At 44.0% G+C, this 23,788-nt stretch overlaps 1 protein-coding gene across 3 annotated transcripts in view; it reads left to right on the top strand.

Annotated features, from left to right (window-relative positions):
* The window catches only part of LOC129812680 (EARP-interacting protein homolog), an 82,693-nt gene extending 61,256 nt beyond the window's left edge, over nt 1-21,437 (top strand). For all 3 annotated transcript variants that reach the window (XM_055864450.1, XM_055864449.1, XM_055864451.1), the window contains 3 exons: nt 9,945-10,112; nt 15,850-16,017; nt 20,914-21,437. In XM_055864450.1, the coding sequence (XP_055720425.1) occupies nt 9,945-10,112; nt 15,850-16,017; nt 20,914-21,088 (511 nt within the window). In that variant the 3' untranslated portion in view covers nt 21,089-21,437. The remainder of the gene's footprint in view (nt 1-9,944; nt 10,113-15,849; nt 16,018-20,913) is intronic.
* Nucleotides 21,438-23,788: the final 2,351 nt, after the last annotated feature.

Genomic DNA, 23,788 nt, shown 5'->3' with positions numbered 1-23,788 from the left:
AGAGGAGACTACGTGAATCAGGCCTTCATGGTGGAATTGCTGCAAAGAAACCACTACTAAAGGACACCAATAAGAAGAAGAAACTTGCGTGGGCCAAGAAACACAATCAATGGACATTAGACCGGTGGAAATCTGTCCTTTGGTCTGATGAGTCCAAATTTTAGATTTTTGGTTCCAACCGCCGTGTTTTTGTGAGACGCAGAGTAGGTGAACAGATGATCTCCGCATGTGTGGTTCCCACCGTGAAGCATGGAGGAGGAGGTGTGATGGTGTGGGGGTGCTTTGCTGGTGACACTGTCTGTGATTTATTTAGAATTCAAGGCACACTTAACCAGCATGGCTGCTACAGTGAAACGCGACCCAATCTGGTTTGGGCTTAGTGGGACTATCATTTGTTTTTCAACAGGACAATGATCCAAAACACACCTCCAGGCTGTGTAAGGGCTATTTGACCAAGACGGAGCGTGATGGAGTGCTGTATCAGATGACCTGGCCTCCACAATCACCCTACCTCAACCCAATTGAGATGGTTTGGGACTGAAGAGTGAAATAAAAGCAGAGCCTAACATTAGCAAGCTAGCTCTCTCTGGAGATGTTCGATCGGGTTCTGGCTGGGCCACTCAAGGACAGAGACTTGTCCCGAAGCTACTCCTGCATTGTCTTGGCTGTGTGCTTAGCGTCGTTGTCCTGTTGGAAGGTGAACCTTCGCCCCCAGTCTGATGTCCTGAGCACTCTGGAGCAGGTTTTCATCAAGGATATCTCTGTACTTTGCTTCATTCATCTTTCTCTCTCCTGACTAGTCTCCCAATCAATTTTAGATTAAGGCTGTAATGTAACAAAACGTGAAAAAAGTGAAGGGGTCTGAATACTTTTCGAATGCACTGTAGCATTTCTCTTGCGTTCACAAATTCACTCTGGCTATTTATTCCAATTTCAGAGTACTCTCATCTGAGTGTGCCAGAGCGCAGAATAACTTATTCATTTACGAACGTGCAACACCTACTGAATATTACCCGTGTCAGTAGACGTAGGCAAAGAAAGTAATAGTTAGTCTCGAACACTCTAGGTAACATAAATCTCATTGTTTATCTGTGCAATTTTGACAGCCAACTAGCTGAAAAAGTTTGAGAGGGTTTATCTAATGTTCTTTCGTTAGTTTTGAGCTCATTTTTCTCTGGCTAGCATTAGTTGTTGATCTTTTTGTTGTTGAGAGAGAGACTACCTTTTCATGGTTGTTTGATCAATAGGACTGTAAAGTTCCCAAATGTAAGAGTACTCCCAAGTGGTATTGACATATTTGCAGAAATCCATTCAGGTGTATTTTCTATTTTTTGGAGAATGCTTTCTAAAGATCTAAAGTTGCACTGTTGCAACTGCCTGTAAACACACAGGCCTGTTCAAAGTGAATGATGGCAGGCCTGTGATGCAAATAAAGGCCTAATGTAGCTCTGAGTGGCTATGACGCACCCAGTCTGCATAGACTCTGGTCCTGGACGAGACAGATGTTTTTATTCTATTTTATTTCCTGCCGTGTCTATTAATTGTCCAAACACACGGCCGCTTTCCAATAATATATTGCTATAGAATCTTCCCAAATTCCTTAGTATACGTAATATTCTTCCAGGGGGTGTATATGAACAGATTTTAATAAGATTTTTATGTTGCTAAAATGCTGTCAGGTCCACTGTAAGGCCTCTAAGTGCAAGTGAAATAAATGTGTAAACACTTTACCTAGCAGTCAACCTGTTTGCACCGATCCCTTGTAATTGTGAAATACAAACCCCTGCCCTCAATGCATTTAATTTATTCATCCAGTCATTCATTCCGATTACGGTAGCATTTACTTTTTTTACTGTATAATATTGTCAATTGTACAGTATTGTAATGTGTGTCATTACAAAGTACTTGCTTTGATACTGTATATATATTACAGTAGGTGTACTATTAGAAGTGACGGAACAAGACGGAACTGCTCTTCCTCCCGGGGAAAGGCCTGCCCGCTCAGACCTCTCCATCACCGTTGACAACTCCACAGTTTCACCCTCCCAGAGTGCAAAGAACCATGGCGTGATCCTGGACAACGCCCTGTCATTCTCAGCAAACATCAAAGCAGTGACCCTCTCCTGCAGGTTCATGCTCTACAACATCAGTAGAGTACGACTCTAGTACTTCACACAGGAAATGGCTCAGGTCCTAATCCAGGCACTTGTCCTCTCCCGTCTGGACTACTGCAATTAGCTGTTGGCTGGGCTCCCTGCTTGTGCCATAAAACCCCTGCAACTATCCAGAACGCAGAAGCCCACCTGGTTTTCAACCTTCCCAAGTTCTCTCATGTCACCCTGCTCTTCCACACACTCCACTGGCTTCTAGTTGAAGCTTGCATCTACTACAAGAACATGGTGCTTACCTATGGAATAGCAAGAGGAACTGCCCCTCCCTACCTTCAGGCTATGCTCAAACCCTACACCCCAACCCGAGCACTCCGTTCTTCCACCTCAGGTCTCTTGGCCCTCCTACCCCTAAGGGACGACAGCTCCCACTCAGTCCTTCTCTGTCCTGGCACCCCAATGGTGGAATCAGCTTCCTCCTGAAGCTAGGACAGCAGAGCCCTTGCCCATCTTCCAAAAACATCTGAAACCCTATCTTCAAACAGTATATTACATAATCCTCCTCCTCACCTTGAACGCCGCCTCCCCAAATAAAAATAACACTTAACCAGCACAAAGACAAAAAGTACAAAGATAACTTTTGATTGTCTTTTATTAAGATCCTATATATAACATTTCTAAATCAGCACACATAGCCATAGCCAACACACCATATATATTGTCCTTCCTCCATTAACCCTGTTTCCTTCCTTTATCCTAGTCCTTTATAAATGCTTCCTTCATCCATATTTCTTTATGCATCCATCTTTTCTTCCTTCATCCATATTTCTCTATGCATCCATCTTTTCTTCCTTCATCCATCCTTTCTTCCTTCATCCATATTTCTCTATGCATCCATCCTTTCTTCCTTCATCCATATTTCTCTATGCATCCATCTTTTCTTCCTTCATCCATCCTTTCTTCCTTCATCCATATTTCTCTATGCATCCATCTTTTCTTCCTTCATCCATCCTTTCTTCCTTCATCCATATTTCTCTATGCATCCATCTTTTCTTCCTTCATCCATCTTTTCTTCCTTCATCCATCTTTTCTTCCTTCATCCATCCTTTCTTCCTTCATCCATATTTCTCTATGCATCCATCCTTTCTTCCTTCATCCATATTTCTCTATGCATCCATCTTTTCTTCCTTCATCCATCCTTTCTTCCTTCATCCATATTTCTCTATGCATCCATCCTTTCTTCATCCATCCATATTTCTCTATGCATCCATCTTTTCTTCCTTCATCCATCTTTTCTTCCTTCATCCATCCTTTCTTCCTTCATCCATCCTATCTTCCTTCATCCATATTTCTTCATGCATCCATCCTTTCTTCCTTCATCCATATTTCTTCATGCATCCATCCTTTCTTCCTTCATCCATCCATATTTCTTTATGCACCCATCCTTTCTTCCTTCATCCATCCTTTCTTCCTTCATCCATATTTCTTCATGCATCCATCCTTTCTTCCTTCATCCTCTGTAATTTCTTCTGTACTTCTTTATTTTATAATTCAGCTAGAGTTACCATTAACGTTGTGTTGCAACTATAACTAATAGCCTAACAAATGAACAACTAAAAAATGTACAAAGACTTAACTTGATTGTCTTTATCAAGACATTGTCTATATCAACTTTCAAAATCAACACAAATAGCCATAGCCAACACGCCATCTATCTATTTTCCTTCCTCCATTAACCCTGTTTCATTTATTTAAAATGTTTCTTAATTCATCCTATCTGTTCTTACTTCTGTCTTTTCAACCTAATAAAAAGCTCCAAACATGTTTCCTGTGGTCATTTGCCAAGCCAAACAGCTGGCGGACTTTTTCCATGTCTATTTCATCCACTCTGTCCTGATGAATGTGACAGACTGCCTTCTTAGACCACTGAAACTCCTCTCGACTTCAGCAGAGGATGCAAGGAGAAACATTAGTATGCGAATGAGGGCTTCTACCTGGTCAAAGGAGACCGGTGGACCTCAGGCATCTGATTCCTGAGAACAGATGCAGCTTCTGTACTTGTTTTGTACTGGTATTGCATCTTGAACATGGCCAGCTGCACCTCAAGTGATCTCCTGTTCAACTCTGGATACTGGTCCACCACTGCAGCATCCATCTCCCCAGAGAGAAGAACTTCCTCCAGTTTAGTCTGACTTTCCAGGCCACCCTGTTTGAACCTCTCTGTTAGCTGCACATCAACTGTGTCAAGCACATTGAAGAGCTCAGCCCTGTAGAAATCCTCTGGGGATGTGAGTGAGTATGAAGCAGCATTTCCAGTGAAGCGCTTTGGATTACAGATGTGGGGCATCTGAATGGGCTGGATTTTGATCTTGGCAATCAACTCTGTTCCTCGGCTGTAGATCTGTTGAAATTGGCCCTCTGATCTCTTTGCCTTCAGGGTGGTCTTAACACAGTCCACTGCAGCGAGCATCCCAGCAAATGTCTCTATTCACATTTGTAAGGTGCGAATGAGGCACTCCAACTCTTCCATTAACTCATCTGCTACAAGGAGTCCTAGGACTGTGGTCCCCTTCTCAAATCTCTCAGCAATCCCCTTGCTGTTGTTTCTGTGTCTGATGAATCAGATGTGCTCATTTCCTCCAGGCTGAACAGCACAGACTCGTACTGACCTAGCAAAGAGCTCAGTGCTGGAGTCCTAACAGTCCACCTTGTTGGACACAAGGGCTTTAGGCTTGTGAATGACCCACACTCAGATGTCGCTATTTCCTTAAATGTTGTTTTGTATTTGCCTGACTGGTTGTGCAGGCAGCCCAGCTTGTGGAGCCACTTCAGGCCATCACGTCACAGCGGAAGATAAGCAGGCAGCCTGGGTGACTAGATTGACACTGTGAGGGCCACAATGCACATACAGAGCCAGTGGCTGCACTGCTCTCAGCCTAGCCTGTGTTCCTTTGATTTTCCCTGACATGTTCGCTGACATGTTCGCTGCACCATCATACGTTTGACCTGAAAGAGGCAAATTCAGGTGGAGTAGCACATCTGTGGCAACTTCTGCCAGGTTCTCTTCAGTTGCAAGGGAGACTTCATAAAAACCTACAAAGTCCTCAAGAGGCACTAGATCGGGAACCACGTAACGGAAACAGAATGACTCTTGTTCTATTCCCCCGACATCTTGTGTACCATCAATAATTATGGAGTACTGGAGCAGTGGTAGATGGTGGATTCTCTTTGTGATGTCTCTCACAATGCTATTGGCCAATATGCTCAGGATTTTGTTTTGGATTTGTGAGCTTCTATGATCCTGACTGAGTTTCAGCCATGAAGTGAGTACTGGAACATCTTCAGCTCTAACTTTCAGTAACTGGTACAGATTATCTTCGGTAGCTTCATGGCCCCTGAGAACTGATCCCTGACGTGCTAGAAGATGGACAGAACCTGCTACTTTCCTAAGGCAAGACCTTGCTTTGTTTAGCTCTCCAGCTCTTACTGTGTGAAGTTGGGTATCCACTGGCTTTGATTGGTGACAGCGAGTGGTAACGGCAACCTTGTGTGCATGGCTGCATGCACGTGAAGACAACTGGAATAAGGCACCGGATAAGTTTAGGAATCCAGAGTGCACAAATGCAGGATCTGCATTTTTTGCAAGAGGTGATTTCTTGCTTTTAATAGCTTTTGTGCAATTAAAGCACAACACTCCTTTCACAGTGGGAACATAGAGGAGCCACTGGAATTATTTGTACCACCTATCCAGAAACCGAAGTGTCTTGTTTGACAGCTTCTGGTCTACCACTAGTTTTGGGTTTGGCTGATATGGTGTGACGTGGACATTGGGGTCTACTTCCTCAGCCTCTCCTATGGGTTCTATTTCTTCAACTTCCCCTGGAGAGTCTACTGTCTCAACTTCCCCTGGAGAGTCTACTGTCTCAACTTCCCCTGGAGAGTCTACTGTCTCAACCTCCCCTGGAGTGTCTACTGTCTCAACCTCCCCTGGAGAGTCTACTGTCTCAACCTCCCCTGGAGTGTCTACTGTCTCAACCTCCCCTGGAGTGTCTACTGTCTCAACCTCCCCTGGAGAGTCTACTGTCTCAACCTCCCCTGGAGTGTCTACTGTCTCAACCTCCCCTGGAGAGTCTACTGTCTCAACCTCCCCTGGAGAGTCTACTGTCTCAACTTTTTGTAGTTCATTTTCAATACATTTGCTAACTTTTCTAAAAACATGTTTTCACTTTGTCATTATGGGGTATTGTGTGTAGATCAAAAAATACATTCCATCCATTTTTAATTTAGGTTGTAACACAACAAAATGTGGAATATGTCAAGGAGTATGATTGAATACTTTCTGAAGCCACTGTACATGGCATTTAAAAATTTTTTTTTACAGGTGTTACATAGAAAGAATATAGTTACATTATTTTATATAAATTACATCTGGATAGATAGTACAGATATGGTATACATTATATATCATTTTTTTTGTCGTAACTATTATAGAACATGGGCTTTTAAACCCATCCATCAGCTACTCTCATGATACTGTATGTTTTATTATTCGAAACTACTGAAAGGAGAGTAGTTTAATTCAATGATACTAATCATATTATTATATTCACCTCTGCCCCGTAAGAGACTTGTCTTCCCTGGCTGCCTGACCCTGCTGGGACCCCTGTCATCATCTGGTCACCATCCTAAGATGAGGCATGACAAATGATTCCTGTCGGGTGTACTGTCTGTGTGCCATAACAGTGAAGCCCACAACCCCCCAATATAAAGTACTTCAAATTATAACCCATCTCAAAAGCATAGACTGCATTCTAGATGCAAGACTGACAGTCCATTTCACACACATGATAGTTTTAAATATGGTCTAAACTAATCATATTTGGGGTTATGATAGTGTAAGACAGTTGTGCTATGCTTGTGGGGCATTTATACATTGATTCTATTCTTTGATAATATAATGGTTCAATGGTTGTATTTAGTTGATATTTTGCAAGTACAAGTTATAGTGAATGGGTAGGGTAGCTACAATGGAAAAGGTAGGGCAAGCATACAACTGTACAAAATCATCTTCTGCAGTTTTAATATGCTTGCCCTGCCTATTCCATAATTGTTAATTGTATGTATTTTACCACTAGCCATTGAGGACCAACATGTCTACCATAACCACTCTCATTGGCACTTATGTACAGACCCCTGTCACCATCTGATCCTGCTAAGATGAGGCAGGCATGACAAAGAATTACCTTGGTGTACACATGAATATTATTCAAGCATTGAATCAATGGTTCAATAATTGAAATTATTCCCAGATCCCAGACTGTGGCTTTAAACTTAAGCTTCTGTCATGTAGCTACTGTAGACCTACCCAATCAACTTAAAATTGTGTCCATTCATTGATATTGTTATAATATACTGCAAAATTCACCTGAGCTCCGTAGACTGGTCTTCCCTGGCTGTCTGACCCTGCTGGGACACCTGTCACCATCTGATCCTGCTAAGACATGATGAGCATAGTGTTGTGAACTGACTGTGCAGCTTGACAGTGAAGCCTGTAGAGCTGTTTATTACTATATCAGTGTGAAAAGTAGGGAATTAGCTAGGGAAACTGACAGATCAATAACGTTACATTGCTATACTGAATAATAAATCTCACATTGCAGTGAAAAAACATCAGAATATCGGTCTTCAATCGTTTGGCTGCTGGTTTCGTCTGGTTTGATGCAGGTCTAGTGTAATTGAGGCAAAAATAATAATTTTGGCAAGCTCTTGCACGCCGGTACATCAACTGGCGAAAGCTAGCCAAATTAATTTACTGTTGAAACGGGACAAAACAAAGGTTACAAAACAACATTTCCATACACACAACAGCAATTAGATAGTGCTATAATAATAGCCACCTCATATCGCCATCTGACAGATGGCTAGAGCTGAACTGGCTAAATTCATTTGACTCATTTGAGAGGGGATGAAACATTAGCTAATATCAGTCAACTAAAGGGTAGCCAGTATCTGCACTGCTTGCTTTTACAACTCAGAGAAAGAGTGCAACACATCCACATCGTCAGCAGCTGCATCTGTTCAACTGTCCCTTGCCAGTTCTAAGCCAGCCTTTCAGAAGCATTGCCTTCTCACAGCCTGTCCAAACGCTCTGTGGTGGTGTCCGGGCGGTTCTAAATCTAGCCGGCTGACACAGCCAGACAGCCTACCTGACCGCTCTGCTCTGAGGCATCCGCATGGTCCTTACACACACCGATGACGCTTTTTTTGTATCACAGGGCAATGATAAAACCGGGGGTGACAAAAATGCAGTTTAAGAATGTGGGGGTGACATGACCCCTGCCCCGTCCCCAGTGAAAGTTTTGCCCCTGTGTACTAATATTAAATACAGAATTTTACTTGCCACAGAGCTGCCTGTAAATTACTGTCAAATTCATGGTAACCCCTTAACTGTGTGTGTGTGTGTGTGTGTGTGTGTGTGTGTGTGTGTGTGTGTGTGTGTGTGTGTGTGTGTGTGTGTGTGTGTGTGTGTGTGTGTGTGTGTGTGTGTGTGTGTGTGTGTGGGGTAGATTGTTCTGGCCCTCACTGACGTAAAGGAGGATGAGTTTCGATTTGGTTTCACTGTGTCCGCAGGCTTAGGCTAGGAAGGCATATAATCCTTAATACTTTGTGAGGAGGGTTCCAGCCAGGCTTTGCTCAGGATCCCCATTTCATATTTGCCGAGTGGAGGGAGTGAAGTGGGGTGCTCAGAAGCATTCTGGAAGCACCGAAACTAACCCAATTTCCTGCTCCATTTCCCCCGCGCGTCCTATTCCATGGAGGACAGAGTTTACGACACAGCACACACACACACTGTCAAACCCCTGGCCAGAGGTCATGCCGAGGCAGTCAATGGTGAGCAGATTGTGCACTCGACAGCAAAGTGACTCCACACACTCAAAACATTTTAAAGTCACAAGATTAAAGAGTGTTGTAATTTTGTTTGGTTAGAGGAAGGAGCTGCTGCCAGTGTCTGGGCCCTCTGTGAAGTCCCAGTCTGGTCTCATCCAGTTTGCTGAGGTCCAGTGGCAGAACCTTACAAACCATATAGTCATAGAGCCATACAAACCGTCATCCTGATCTCATTGGATCCCTCAGGATATTTTATTTTCCCTCCCTTTTTAATGAGATTTTTAATTAGCATGTTATTTGTATAATGAGATCAGCAGGGTAGATGGTGTCTGGTGGAGGAGAGAGGGGAGCAGAGAACACTGGGTCTAACGCTGTTCAATAGACCGCCCTGGTTCCTCTTCAGTCATCACAGCAGGAGAGGGAGGAAAGATGATCGGAGGGGTGGAGTGGGGGAAAAGCGGATAAGAGGTAGGAAGGACTGGGGAAGGGGAGGAGAGGACAGAAGAGGAGATGAGAGGAAGGGTACAGGGTCCTGTGGAGGAGTAGAGAAAAGAGTAGGTTTACAACATGAACATAATCTGAAGCGGAAAAGTCTCTCCTCTCTTCTTTGCTCTCTCATTTCTTTCCTCGTGCCTTAACACTGACCTCTCCCCAGCCGGGATGAGCAGGATCAGGAAGCCAAGGCTGTGTGTGGTTGTGACTCCTGGCTTTATTACACGTCAGGCTTTTATAGGACAGGAAATACGGTCTGGCCTTCACCTAGTGTATAGTACCACTACAGGCTTCTCTCCATGATTTATGTCATCAGGGTTGCTGTGGCGTTCACTCTCTCTTTCTCTCTCTCACATCATTCCCCTCTTTTTCTCACCCTTCTCCTCACCCTCTTTTCTCTCTCTCTCTCTCATTCCCCCTCTCCTCCCCCCTCATCCCGTTCACTCTCTTTTCCAGTCAGATCTACTGTATAGAGAATGCTCATGGGCAGCTGGTTCGAGACCTTGACTTCAATCCCAACAAACAGTACTACCTGGCCAGCTGTGGGGACGACTGCAAGGTCAAATTTTGGGACGTGAGAAACATCAACGAGCCAGTCAAGAGCCTGGAGGAGCACTCTCACTGGTGGGCACCTGTCACACTGTACACACACACAGGACATGCACGCACAAACACACACACACACACACACACACACATAGCAGATATACAGTTGAAGTCGGAAGTTTACATACACCTTAGCCAAATACATTTAAACTCAGTTTTTCACAATTCCTGACATTTAATAAAATAAAATAACATTTAATAAAATAGTAAAAATTCCCTGTCTTAGGTCAGTTAGGATCACCACTTTCTTTTAAGAATGTGAAATGTCAGAATAATAGTGGAGAGAATTATTTCTTTCAGATTTTATTATTTCATCACATTCCCAGTGGGTCAGAAGTTTACATACACTCAATTAGTATTTGGTAGCATTGCCTTTAAATTGTTTAACTTGAGTCAAACGTTTCAGGTAGCCTCCTCAAGCTTCCCACAATAAGTTGGGTGAATTTTGGCCATTTCCTCCTGACAGAGCTGGTGTAACTGAGTCAGGTTTGTAGGCTTCCTTACTCGCACACGCTTTTTCAGTTCTGCCCACAAATTTTCTATAGGATTGAGGTCAGGGCTTTGTGATGGCCACTGCAATACCTTGACTTTGTTGTCCTTAAGCCATTTTGCCATAACTTTTGAAGTATGCTTGGGGTCGTTGTCCATTTGGAAGACCCATTTGCAACCAAGCTTTAACTTACTGACTGATGTCTTGAGATGTTGCTTCAATATATCCACATAATTTTCCTTCCTCATGTTGCCATCTATTTTGTGAAGTCACCAGTCTCTCCTACAGCAAAGCACCCCCACAACATTATGCTGCCACCCCGTGCTTCACGGTTGGGATGGTGTTCTTCAGCTTGCAAGCCTCCCCCTTTTTCCTCCAAACATAACGATGGTCATTATGGCCAAATAGTTCTATTTTTTTTCATCAGACCAGAGGACATTTCCCCAAAAAGTATGCTCTTTGTCCCCATGTGCAGTTGCAAACCGTAGTCTGGCTTTTTTTAATGGAGTTTTTGGAGCAGTGGCTTCTTCCTTGCTGAGCGGACTTTCATGTTATGTCGATATAGGACTCGTTTTACTGTGGATAAAGATACTTTTGTACCTGTTTCCTCCAGAATCTTCACAGGGTCCTTTGCGGTTGTTGTGGGATTGATTTGCACTTTTCGCACCAGAATACGTTCATCTCTAGGATACAGAACGCGTCTCCTTCCTGAGCGGTATGACGGCTGCGTGATCCCATGGTGTTTATACTTGCGTACTATTGTTTGTACAGATGAACGTGGTACCTTCAGGAGTTTGGAAATTGCTCCCAAGGATGAACCAGGTCTTGGCTGATTTCTTTTGATTTTTCCATGAAAGAGGCACTGAGTTTGAAGGTAGGCCTTGAAATACATCCACAGGTACACCTCCAATTGACTCAAATTATGTCAATCAGAAGCTTCTAAAGCCATGACATAATTTTCTGGAATTTTCCAAGCTGTTTAAAGGCAGTCAACTTAGTGTATGTAAACTTCTGACCCACCGGAATTGTGATACAGTGAAAGAATCTGTCTGTAAACAAGTGTTGAACAAATTACTCCGGTCATGCACAAAGTAGATGTCCCAACCGACTTACCAAAACTAGTTTGTTAACAAGAAATTTTTGGAGTGGTTGAAAAACGAGTTTTAATGACTCCAACCTAAGTGTATGTAAACTTCCGACTTCAAAGGTACCATTGTACTTATAGCCTCAAACCATCTTTGCACAACCAACAGAACAGCTATACTTCCGGCGCCGACAGAGATGGCCGCCTCGCTTCGCGTTCCTAGGAAACTATGCAGTGTTTTGTTTTTTTATGTGTTATTTCTTACATTGTTACCCCAGGAAATCTTAGGTTTTATTACATGCAGTCAGGAGGAACTATTGGATAAAAGAAACGTCAACTCACCAACATTACGACCAAAGCGGATCCTCTGTTTGGCCCACCACCCAGGACAATGGATCGGATCCCAGCCGGCGACCCAAAACAACGGTGAAGGGGCAGACGAAGCTGTCTTCTGGTCAGGCTCAGTAGACGGGCACATCGCGCACCGCTCCTGAGCATACTACTCGCCAATGTCCAGTCTCTTGACAACAAGGTAGACGAAATTCGAGCAAGGGTTGCCTTCCAGAGAGACATCAGAGATTGTAACGTTCTTTGTTTCATGGAAACATGGCTCACTCGGGACACGCTATCGGAGTCGGTCCTGCCACCTGGTTTCTTCACGCATCGCGCCAACAGAAACAAGCATCTCTCTGGTAAGAAGAAGGGCGGGGTGGTATGCCTTATGATTAACGAGACGTGGTGTGATCATAACAACATACAGGAACTCAAGTCATTTTGTTTACCTGACTTAGAATTCCTCACAATCAAATACCGACCGCATTATCTACAAGAGAATTCTCTTCGATCATAATCACAGTCGTGTATAATCCCCCCCAACTAGACACATCGACGGCCCTGAAAGAACTTCATTCGTCTCTATGTAAACTGGAAACCACATATCCTGAGGCTGCATTTATTGTAGTTGGGGATTTTAAACAGGCTAATCTGAAAACAAGGCTTCCTAAATTTTATCAGCATATCGATTGCGCAACCCGGGGCTGGCAAAACCCTGGATCATTGTTATTCTAACTTCTGCGACGCATATAAGGCCCTCCCCCGCCCTCCTTTCGAAAAAGCTGACCATGACTCCATTTTGTTGCTCCCAGCCTATAGACAGAAACTAAAACAGGAAGCACCCGCGCTCAGGTCTGTTCAACGCTGGTCCGACCAATCGGATTCCGTGCTACAAGATTGCTTCGATCACGTGGCATATGTTCCGCATAGCGTCGAACAACAACATTGATGAATACGCTGATTTGGTGGGCGAGTTTATTAGCAAGTGCATCGGTGATGTTGTACCCACAGCGTCTTTTAAAACATTCCCCAACCAGAAACCGTGGATTGATCAGCAAAACTGAAAGTGCAAACCACTGCTTTTAATCAGGGCAAGGTGACCGGAAACATGACCGAATACAAACAGTGTAGCTATTCCCTCCGCAAGGCAATCAAACAAGCTAAGCGTCAGTATAGAGACAAAGTAGAGTAGAGACTAGTCAAGGACCATATCACCTCCACCCTAGACCCACTCCAATTTGCTTACCGCCCCAATAGGTCCACAGACAACGCAATCGCAATCACACTGCACACTGTTCGACTACAGCTCAGCATTTTACACCATAGTAACCTCCAAACTCGTCATTAAGCTCGAGACCCTGGGTCTCGACCCCGCCCTGTGCAACTGGGTCCTGGACTTCCTGACGGGCCGCCCCCAGGTGGTGAGGGTAGGTAACAACATCTCCACCCCGCTGACCCTCAACACTGGGGCCCCACAAGGGTGCGTTCTCAGCCCTCTCCTGTACTCCCTGTTCACCCACGACTGCATGGCCATGCACGCCTCCAACTCAATCGTCAAGTTTGCAGACGACACTACAGTGGTAGGTTTGATTACCAACAACGACGAGGCGGCCTACAGGAAGGAGGTGAGGGCCCTCAGTGTGTGGTGTCAGGAAAATAACCTCACACTCAATGTCAACAAAACAAAGGAGATGATCGTGAACTTCAGGAAACAGCAGAGGGAACAGCCCCCTATCCACATTGACGGGACAGTAGTTGAGAGGTTGGAAAGTTTTAAATTCCTTTGCGTACACATCACGGACAAACTGAGTTGGTCCACCCACACAGACAGCGTGGTGAAGAAGGCGCAGCAGCGCTTCTTCAACCTCAGGAGGCTGAAGAAATTCGGCTTGTCACCAAAAACACTCACAAACTTTTACAGATGCACAATCGAGATCATCGTGTCGGGCTGTATCACCGCCTGGTACGGCAACTGCTCTGCCCATAACCGTAAGGCTCTCCAGAGGGTAGTGAGGTCTGCACAACGCTTCACCGGGGGCAAACCACCTGCCCTCCAGGACACCTACACCACCCGATGTCACAGGAAGGCCAAAAAGATCATCAAGGACAACAACCACCCGAGCCACTGCCTGTTCACCCCGCTATCATCCAGAAGGCGAGGTCAGTACAGGTGCATCAAAGCGGGGACCGAGAGACTGAAAAACAGCTTCTATCTCAAGGCCATCAGACTGTTAAACAGCCATCACTAACATTGAGTGGCTGCTGCCAACATACTGACTCAACTCTAGCCACTTTTATAATTTATGTAATAAAGGTATCACTAGCCACTTTAAACAATGCCACTTTATATAATGTTTACATACCCTACATTACTCATCTCATATGTATATACTGTACTCTATACCATCTACTGCATCTTACCTTGCCGTTCGGGCATCACTCATTCATATATTTTTATGTACATATTCTTATTCATTCCTTTACACTTGTGTGTATAAGGTAGTTTTGTGAAATTGTTAGGTTGGAACTAGAAGCACAAGCATTTCGCTACACTCGCATTAACATCTGCTAACCACGTGTATGAATTTGATTTGAGAACATGAACAACATTCCTACCAATTAGCATCAGTTTGCAAAACAGTCATATTCCGCTGATATATGTGTGCTTTTAGCTTATTTTATACTGACCCTGTCACAATGTGTGTGTCACTGTATGAAGAGAAGTTTGTTGCTGCTACAAACATACATTCGGTGATGGTTAAGTACATTGCACTGCCGTGTTCAGGTGTGGGTTACTGTAGCTATTCTGTGATGAGCTGCAGTGCTCAGGGCTATGTAAGTAGCTGAACACAGTGCACTGCAGTATTTAGACCTGTGTGTGTGTGTGTGTGTGTGTGTGTAGAGACACGCTCTGTCTCTCTTTCTCTCTGTGGTGTGAGCTGAATAGGTAATGACTGTGGAGAAGTTTGTTGCTGCTACTAACATACATTCTGAGATTAAGTACATTGCATTACTGTACACACACACAAACACACATCCACCATACAACCCCTCTCACTCCCCCAAACCACACACACACATGCACACACACACATGCACACATACATGCACACATACATACATACATACATACATACATACATACATACATACATACATACATACATACATACATACAGTAGACTGGCCAAATGTATCCAGTGTAGATGTGATCCCATTCTGATAGTATGCTACAGTGTGTGATTTCTGAGCAGTGCTCCGAGGGCCTCATGGCTCTGGGTATTAGGAACTATTTTTCAGGAGGGAAGAAGATTAGCCGAACGCAGGGAAAGGGTGCGCTGAGCCAGATTTGATGTCAACAGCCCAGTTATCCTTCAATCCCTCTCTATGAGGAGCTCCACCACTGAGCTCTGCCCTAGGCTTTGAGAGAGAGAGACAGAGATAGAGAGAGAGGATATAGTGATTGGGAGGGAAGGACAGCAAGTGAAATAAGGAAAATAGAGTGCAGGAGAGAGACGGCTTAGGAGTTTACAGAATGATTACCTTTATTAGCTAACCATAATTACACAACACCTCACGGCAGTACAAACTAAGCAGCAGGGAAACAAAGCCCAGATCCATCTCAATTACCACACACGTACATGGACTGAGGAGACAAAAGGAAAGAGAGGATATATAGATGGATTAAAAACACCCATTCACTGATTCTCTTTGTGTGTGTGTGTGTGTGTGTGTGTGTGTGTGTGTGTGTGTGTGTGTGTGTGTGTGTGTGTGTGTGTGTGTGTGTGTGTGTGTGTGTGTGTGTGTGTGTGTGTGTGTGTGTGTGTGTGTGTGTGCCCACCACCCAGGGTGTGGAGCGTTCGCTACAACCACTCTCATGATCAGCTGGTGCTGACCGGCAGCAGTGACAGCAGGGTGATTCTGTCCAACATGGTGTCCATCTCCTCCGAGCCCTTCGGTCACCTGGTGGACGACGATGACCTCAGCGACGGAGAGGACAACCACCAGGATGAGAAGTATGGACACTAAGTCAAAACCTCTATGCCATATCTGTCCACTTAGTCATGGCTGTCAACACTGTCCACTTTCTGACATATTTGTCCAGACTTGTCCCCCCTTATAGCCATACTGGACCAATCTCAACCATAACTGTCCACTGTCATAATCTTTCATCGGATTTTCAATGCAACAGTTACTAATCATTATGATTATTTTATCAATGCAATCTAGAGTTCGTGCTCTGATCCTAGTTCTCTGGTCTTGAACTTCACCTATTCTGTGCCATGCCCTATTTTGTGATGGTTCCATTTCTGTGCCAAATAACTCACTACACGTTGTGAATAGCATGCACTCTCTCAGAAAAAAAGTAACCAAATTGTACTTAAAGGGGTACAAACGCTGGTCACTGTAGTAGTTACGTCCATTGTACCATTAGTTAGAAGTGCATCATTGTCCTCTTGAAGTTTGTTTACCTTTTTAGGGTACCACCGTTTGTTCATTTTAAGTGGCAAAATGTTTTCCTTTTCTCAATATAAAGCCCTCACTTGTACACACCTCTTCACCATCTCACTTCTGACACCAGTGTAGCAATTTCAGTAGCCCTGACTGGGACTGTAACCAGTGTCCAGAGACTGTCAAACACCTTAACCATTACGCCAACCTCTTGACTAGGTTCCCCAGTGTTACATTAAGCTCGCTGCAGTATTAATTACAGCTCTTTATTGTCATATACTCTTATGCAAGTCTTTATAAAGACTCCAGAACTGGCAGCGGACATGCTCAAACTTTAATTAATACTGCCATAGACCACTTAAATTGGTCCAACACTTCCACTCCCAGGTGGCCAAAAAGAACTAACTAAAAGCCACACCCCCACTAAGCCACACCTCCAATGATTGTACCTTCATATTTAAAATATTGAGTACAAAAATAATGTACCATTCTATCCACACATGTACCCTGAAAGGTACCGAACAGTATCATGTGAGATCCTTCTGTCCACCTCTGAAGGTACATTGTGTATTTAGAAGTTTTCTACCCCAGGGAACAATACTGTAGCCAAACCATACCCTTTTTTTCTGAGAGTGCAATAAATAGCCTATTGTGTGTAAAGGAAGCCAGGGTAGAGGAGTACTGTACCTGGTGTTATCACAACCAGGCCTTGAACAGAAACATAGAGACTATGAGTGGAGGTTATGAGTAATGTAACTAGACCTTTTGTGTGTGTGTGTGTGTTTGTGTCGGTAGCCTTGTCCAAATAGAAATCAAAATTGGATGGTGTCCAGAGATAGAAGGGAAGGGGTTTAGTGGAGCTGAAGGGTTGACTTAAAACAACAAGATAACTAATATCAAATATATCGAGTCCGTAAAATGTGTATACTACAGTTGAAGTCAGACATTTACATACACTTAGGTTGGAGTCATTAAAACTTGTTTTTCAACCACTCCACAAATTTTTTGTTAACAAACTATAGTTTTGGCAAGTCGGTCAGGACATCTACTTTGTGCATGACCGGAGTAATTTTTCCAACAACTGTTTACAGACAGATTATTTCACTTATTATTCACTGTATTACAATTCCAGTGGGTCAGAAGTTTACATACACTAAGTTGACTGCCTTTAAACAGCTTGGAAAATTCCAGAAAATTATGTCATGGCTTTAGAAGCTTCTGATAGGCTAATTGACATACTTTGAGTCAGTTGGATGTGTACCTGTGGATGTATTTCAAGGCCTACCTTCAAACTCAGTGCCTCTTCGCTTGACATCATGGGAAAATCAAAATAAATCAGCCAAGACCTCAGAAAATCAATTGTAGACCTCCACAAGTCTGGTTCATCCTTGGGAGCAACTTCCAAACGCCTGAAGGTAACACGTTCATCTGTACAAACAATAGTACGCAAGTATAAACACCATTGGACCATGCAGCCATCATTCCGTTCAGAAAGGAGACGCGCTCTGTCTCCTAGTGATGAACGTACTTTGGTGCGAAAAGTGCAAATCAGTCCCAGAACAACAGCAAAGGACATTGTGAAGATTCTGGAGGAAACAGGTACAAAAGTATCTATATCCACAGTAAAACGAGTTCTATATCGACATAATCTGAACGGCCGCTCAGCAATAAAGAAGCCACTGCTCCAAAACCGCCACAAAAAAAGCCAGACTACATTTTTCAACTGCACATGGGGACAAAGAACATACTTTTTGGAGAAATGTCCTCTGGTCTGATGAAACAAAATTAGAATTGTTTGGCCATAATGACCATTGTTATGTTTGGAGGAAAAAGGGTGAGGCTTGCAAGCTGAAGAACACCATCCCAACCGTGAAGCACGGGGTGGCAGCATAATGTTGTGGGGGTGCTTGGTCACAAATAGGTCTTCCAAATGGACAACGACCCCAAGCATACTTCAAAAGTTATGGCAAAATGGCTTAAGGACAACAAAGTCAAGGTATTGCAGTGGCCATCACAAAGCCCTGACCTCAATCCTATAGAAAATTTGTGGGCAGAACTGAAAAAGCGTGTGCGAGTAAGGAAGCCTACAAACCTGACTCAGTTACACCAGCTCTGTCAGGAGGAAATGGCCAAAATTCACCCAACTTATTGTGGGAAGCTTGAGGAGGCTACCTGAAACGTTTGACTCAAGTTAAACAATTTAAAGGCAATGCTACCAAATACTAATTGAGTGTATGTAAACTTCTGACCCACTGGGAATGTGATGAAATAATAAAATCTGAAAGAAATAATTCTCTCCACTATTATTCTGACATTTCACATTCTTAAAATAAAATGGTGATCCTAACAGACCGAAGACAGAGAATTTGTACTAGGATTCAATGTCAGTAATTGTGAAAAACTGAGTTTGAATGTATTTGGCTAAGATGTATGTAAACTTCCGACTTCAACTGTGTGTATATGCTGGGTGTAGAAGCCTTGTTGTACATTAGTTTACTCCAATTAGAGGAGGGGTGGTTGGGTTAGGGGATAATAATAAAAGAAAATATATAAAAATACACTACCGTTCAAAAGTTTGGGTTCACTTAGAAATGTCCTTGTTTTTGAAAGAAAAGCACATTTTTTGTCCATTAAAATAACATCAAATTGATCAGAAATACAGTGTAGACATTGTTAATGTTGTAAATGACTATTGTAGCTGGAAACGGCTGATTTTTTATGGAATCAGCAACCATCACTCCTGTGTTTCAACGGAATGTTGTGTAAGCTAATCCAAGTTTGTCATTTTAAAAGGCTAATTGATCATTAGCAAACCCTTTTGCAATTATGTTAGCATAGCTGAAAACTGTTGTCCTGTTTAAAGAAGCAATACAATTGGCCTTCTTTAGACTAGTTGAGTATCTGGAGCATCACCATTTGTGGGTTCGATTACAGGCTCAAAATGTCCAGAAACAAAGACCTTTCTACTGAAATTCGTCAGTCTATTCTTGTTCTGAGAAGGCTGTTCCCTGCGAGGAATTGAGTATGACACTACAAGCTTGGCACACCTGTATTTGGGGAGTTTCTCCCATTCTTCTCTGCAGATCCTCTCAAGCTCTGTCAGGTTGAATGCGGAGCGTCACTGCACAGCTATTTTCAGGTCTTTCCAGGGATGTTCGATCAGGTTCAAGTCCAGGCTCTGGCTGAGCCGCTCAAGGACATTCAGAGACTTGTCCCGAAGCCACTCCTGCGTTGTCTTGTCTGTGTGGTTAGGGTCGTTGCCCTGTTGGAAGGTGAAACTTCACCCCAGGCTGTGGTCCTGAGCACTCTGCAGCAGGTTTTCATCAAGGATCTCTCTGTACTTTGCTCCATTCATCTTCCCCTCGATCCTGACTAGTTTCACAGTCCCTGCTGCTAAAAAACATCCCCACAGCATGATGCTGCCACCTCCATGCTTTACCGTAGGGATGGTGCCAGGTTTCCTCCAGACGTGACGCTTGGCATTCAGGCTTAAGAGTTCATTCTTGGTTTCATCAGACCAGAGAATCTTGTTTCTCATGGTCTGAGAGTCCTTTAGGTGCTTTTTGGCAAACGCCAAGCTGGCTGACATGTGCCTTTTACTGAGGAGTGGCTTCTGTCTGGCCACTCTACCATAAATGCCTGATTGGTGGAGTGCTGCAGAGATGGTTGTCCTTTTTGGAAGGTTCTCCCATCTCCACAGAGGAAGTCTGGAGCTCTGTCAGAGTGGCCATTGGGTTCTTTGTCACCTCCCCGATCAAGGCCCTTCTCCCCCGATTGCGCAGTTTGGCTGGGCGGCCAGCTCTAGAAAGAGTCTTGGTGGTTTCAAACTTCTTACATTTATGAATGATGGAAGCCACTGTGTTCTTGGGGACCTTCAATGCTGCAGACATTTTTTGGGACCCTTCCCCAGATCTGTGCCTTGACACAAGCCTGTGTTTGGTTTTTGCTCTGACATGCACTGTCAACTGTGGGACCTTATATAGACAGGTGTGTTCTTTCCAAATCATGTCCAATCAATTGAATTGACCACAGGTGGACTCAATTCAAGTTGTAGAAACATCTCAAGGATGATCAATGGAAACAGGATGCACCTGAGCTCAATTTGCACCAAAAAAAAAAAAAAAAAAAAATAGGTTTTCACTTTGTCATTATGGGGTATTGTGTGTGGGATGATGAAAACAAATTATATTTAATCTATTTTGAATAAGGCTGTAATTTAACAAAATGTGGCAAAAGTGAATGGGTCTGAAAACTTTCCGAATGCGCTGTATATGGGGGATTGGAAATGATGCAGACAATTACGTTGATGGAAACTACTATCTGTCTGCAGTATTAAAGCTGATCTACTGTCTCAAAAATAAAAACTCTCCCTATTCAACTCCCTTTTCACACTGTGTGTGCGATCGCACGCGTGTGCATGAATTTGTGTGTGTGAATCGGTGTGTACATGTGTGTTCTAGGAGCAAGGAGCCCCTGCAGGACAGTATCATCTCTACCTATGAGGAGCATGAGGACAGTGTGTACGCAGTAGAATGGTCCTCAGCAGACCCATGGCTCTTTGCCTCTCTCAGCTACGATGGCAGACTGGTCATCAACAGGGTCCCCCGCGCACTCAAATACCATATCCTGCTCTAGACAGACCACACACTGGACCGATGACTGGACTCATCACAGAGTGACGGAGAAGAGGGCGAGGAAGGAGGAGCGATGAGGAGGGGAGCCGACCCTGTCCGACAGCCGTCAGGGGAGCCACACTCGGCAGACCCTGCACACAATCTCTCTCTTTTTTCTCACTCTCCATCCGTCTCTCTCTCTGTCTCATTTTATTTTTCTCTCCCTCACCCTTTCTACAAAATAACTGATTACGCTACACATTCCCCTTAATGATGCATCTGACTGTATGTTTGCTAGGACAGAGAAAATACAAAGAAAAACTGCTGTATATCTATTCTGTATATTATCAATTAAATACTATTTATGTCAACTGGATTTTGTTTATTATTTTTGGTGAACAGTTACTTTACTGAGCTTTTGGGGATCTTCTGAAGGCTTTTCTCTTATTTTACTGGTAGCCCATAGGTAGTCTAGTCAGAGACTGGAAGCCCATAGGTAGCCTAGTCAGAGACTGGAAGCCCATAGGTAGCCTAGTCAGAGACTGGGAGCCCATAGGTAGCCTAGTCAGAGACTGGGAGCCCATAGGTAGCCTAGTCAGAGACTAGGAGCCCATAGGTAGTCTAGTCAGAGACTGGGAGCCCATAGGTAGTCTAGTCAGAGACTGGGAGCCCATAAGTAGTCTAGTCAGAGACTGGGGGTTCCTTGCATGCCTCAATGGCAGCCTTACCCTGGGGATTGACAGGAGGTGTATCCAGGGCACTATGGTTCCTAGATGACAGGTTGAAGCCAAGAGGTAGCTCGGAAAATCACCCCTCTCCCCCAAACCCTCTCCTGATCTTTTCTTCTCTTCCTACACCTCTCTCCTCACTAGTACCCTTTTTCCTCTTCCTCATATATCATACCCTCTGTTCTCCTCCCATACCCTCCGTCTCCTCCGTCCCTGTCTTCCTGTACAGTGTGTGTTGACGTTGGTCTGTAGTGACAGTGGTAGCCATCTTTAGATCCACTGACAGACTTTTTAATTGCAGCTTGACTCTGCTCAGGGCTCCTTCTCCAGGCAGAGCTCCATGGTGCCAGGAGAACCCTGAGAGGCTGTGGGTCTTCATTAACCATGCCCAGGTTGGCGCCCAGGGCTTGAATGCAGACTATCACCCTTCCCCTCCTCTGGAAGGCAGCTCACATCCACAACCCTCATTATAGCTCAGTGAATTATTGAAAAAAGGATTGGGGCGTGGGTCTAATGTGGTTTAGAAGCTGAAAACATAATCTTCCCCAAACCTGTCCCTCTATCCTGTCTTTAATTTGAGATTGTGATGCTTGTCAGTCGTCACCCAATTAGAAACGCACACACGCCATGTCCCAGAGACACACACACCACATCCCTCTGTTCCTTCTTTTGACTAAGATGCTGGTGGTGTGACAAGCTTGCAGCCATGTTGCATGTTCGTTGTATTCCTTTAGGACTCACGACGTGTGTGTGTGTGTGTGTGTGTGTGTGTGTGTGTGTGTGTGTGTGTGTGTGTGTGTGTGTGTGTGTGTGTGTGTGTGTGTGTGTGTGTGTGTGTGTGTGTGCGAGTGTGTGCGTGTGTGTGTGTGCGTGTGTGTGTGTGTGTGTGAGTGAGTGTGTGCGTGTATGGTCTCCGTGTATGCTGTTGACTGTGTGGAAGGCTGCATGCTAGGGACAGAAAGACACAGATATATATGGGTAAAACATGGATGGCAAGATGGTTGGATAGGCATTGATAGTTGGATGACAGATCAATATTAGAATAATTAAACTATCTCCATCACAAATGCAGATATGTTTATGTTCTAACAAGCATCCGAATATGTGCCTCCTGAGTCCTGATTGACGCCTTCACCTGATCAGTTGCCTTCCTATTAATACATTCACAGTAATGCTACTCGCTGTTTATTATCTATGCATAGTCACTTTACCCCTACCTACATGTAATATTACCTCAATTACCTCGACTAACCTGTACCTCCTCACATTGACTCGTACCGGTGCCCCCTGTATATACCCTCGTTGTTTTATTTTATTATTACTCTATTCTTTTTTTTACTTCAGTTTATTTATTAAATCTTTTCTTAACTCTTATTTTCCTTAACTGCATAGTTGGTTAAAAGCTTGTAAGTAAGCATTTCACTGTAAGGTCTACAAAAGTTGTATTTGGCGCATGTGACAAATACAATTTGATTTTATTTTATATTAGCAGATTAAACTAAGCATGATGCATTGATATTCAGAATACAATGTTCACCTCTGGAGACAGAAGAGGACTGCTGACAATGCAGATGACTGAAATACTCTGCTGCTGTGCTCTGTACCACTGTTTTGATATCCACAGGCTACACCACATTACTTCCCAGCCCTGGCCCCAGCTCTGCTCTACTGTAAAAACAACATGTGATTCCAGTGTGATTCAGGAGCGGTGAGGGTGTTTTTTGGCTGTTGACTGGGCTTTAAATATCTGGGGAAACAGCCGAGGGAAAGGTCTTGTTCTCACGTCGAGCTCCCAGAGTTCAACTGTTTTGCCCGGCACCACTGCCAACTATCATCTGTGTCACACGGCCCCTAGTGTAGTGTACCTGTCAGCGGTGGTGACGAGCATCTTCAAGTCAAGAACCTGGATCTCTAATCCAAGATGGCGTCATGGTTGATATCACAGGTGACTTGCAGAGACTGTATCCACTGGATGGGCAAGGAAGAGATTTACA

The sequence above is a fragment of the Salvelinus fontinalis genome, chromosome 16, assembly GCF_029448725.1.
Source record: "Salvelinus fontinalis isolate EN_2023a chromosome 16, ASM2944872v1, whole genome shotgun sequence".
In the NCBI taxonomy this organism is placed as follows: Eukaryota; Metazoa; Chordata; class Actinopteri; order Salmoniformes; family Salmonidae; genus Salvelinus; species Salvelinus fontinalis.
Note: the sequence above shows the minus strand (reverse complement) of the source record. Positions and strands in the feature narration are given on the sequence as shown.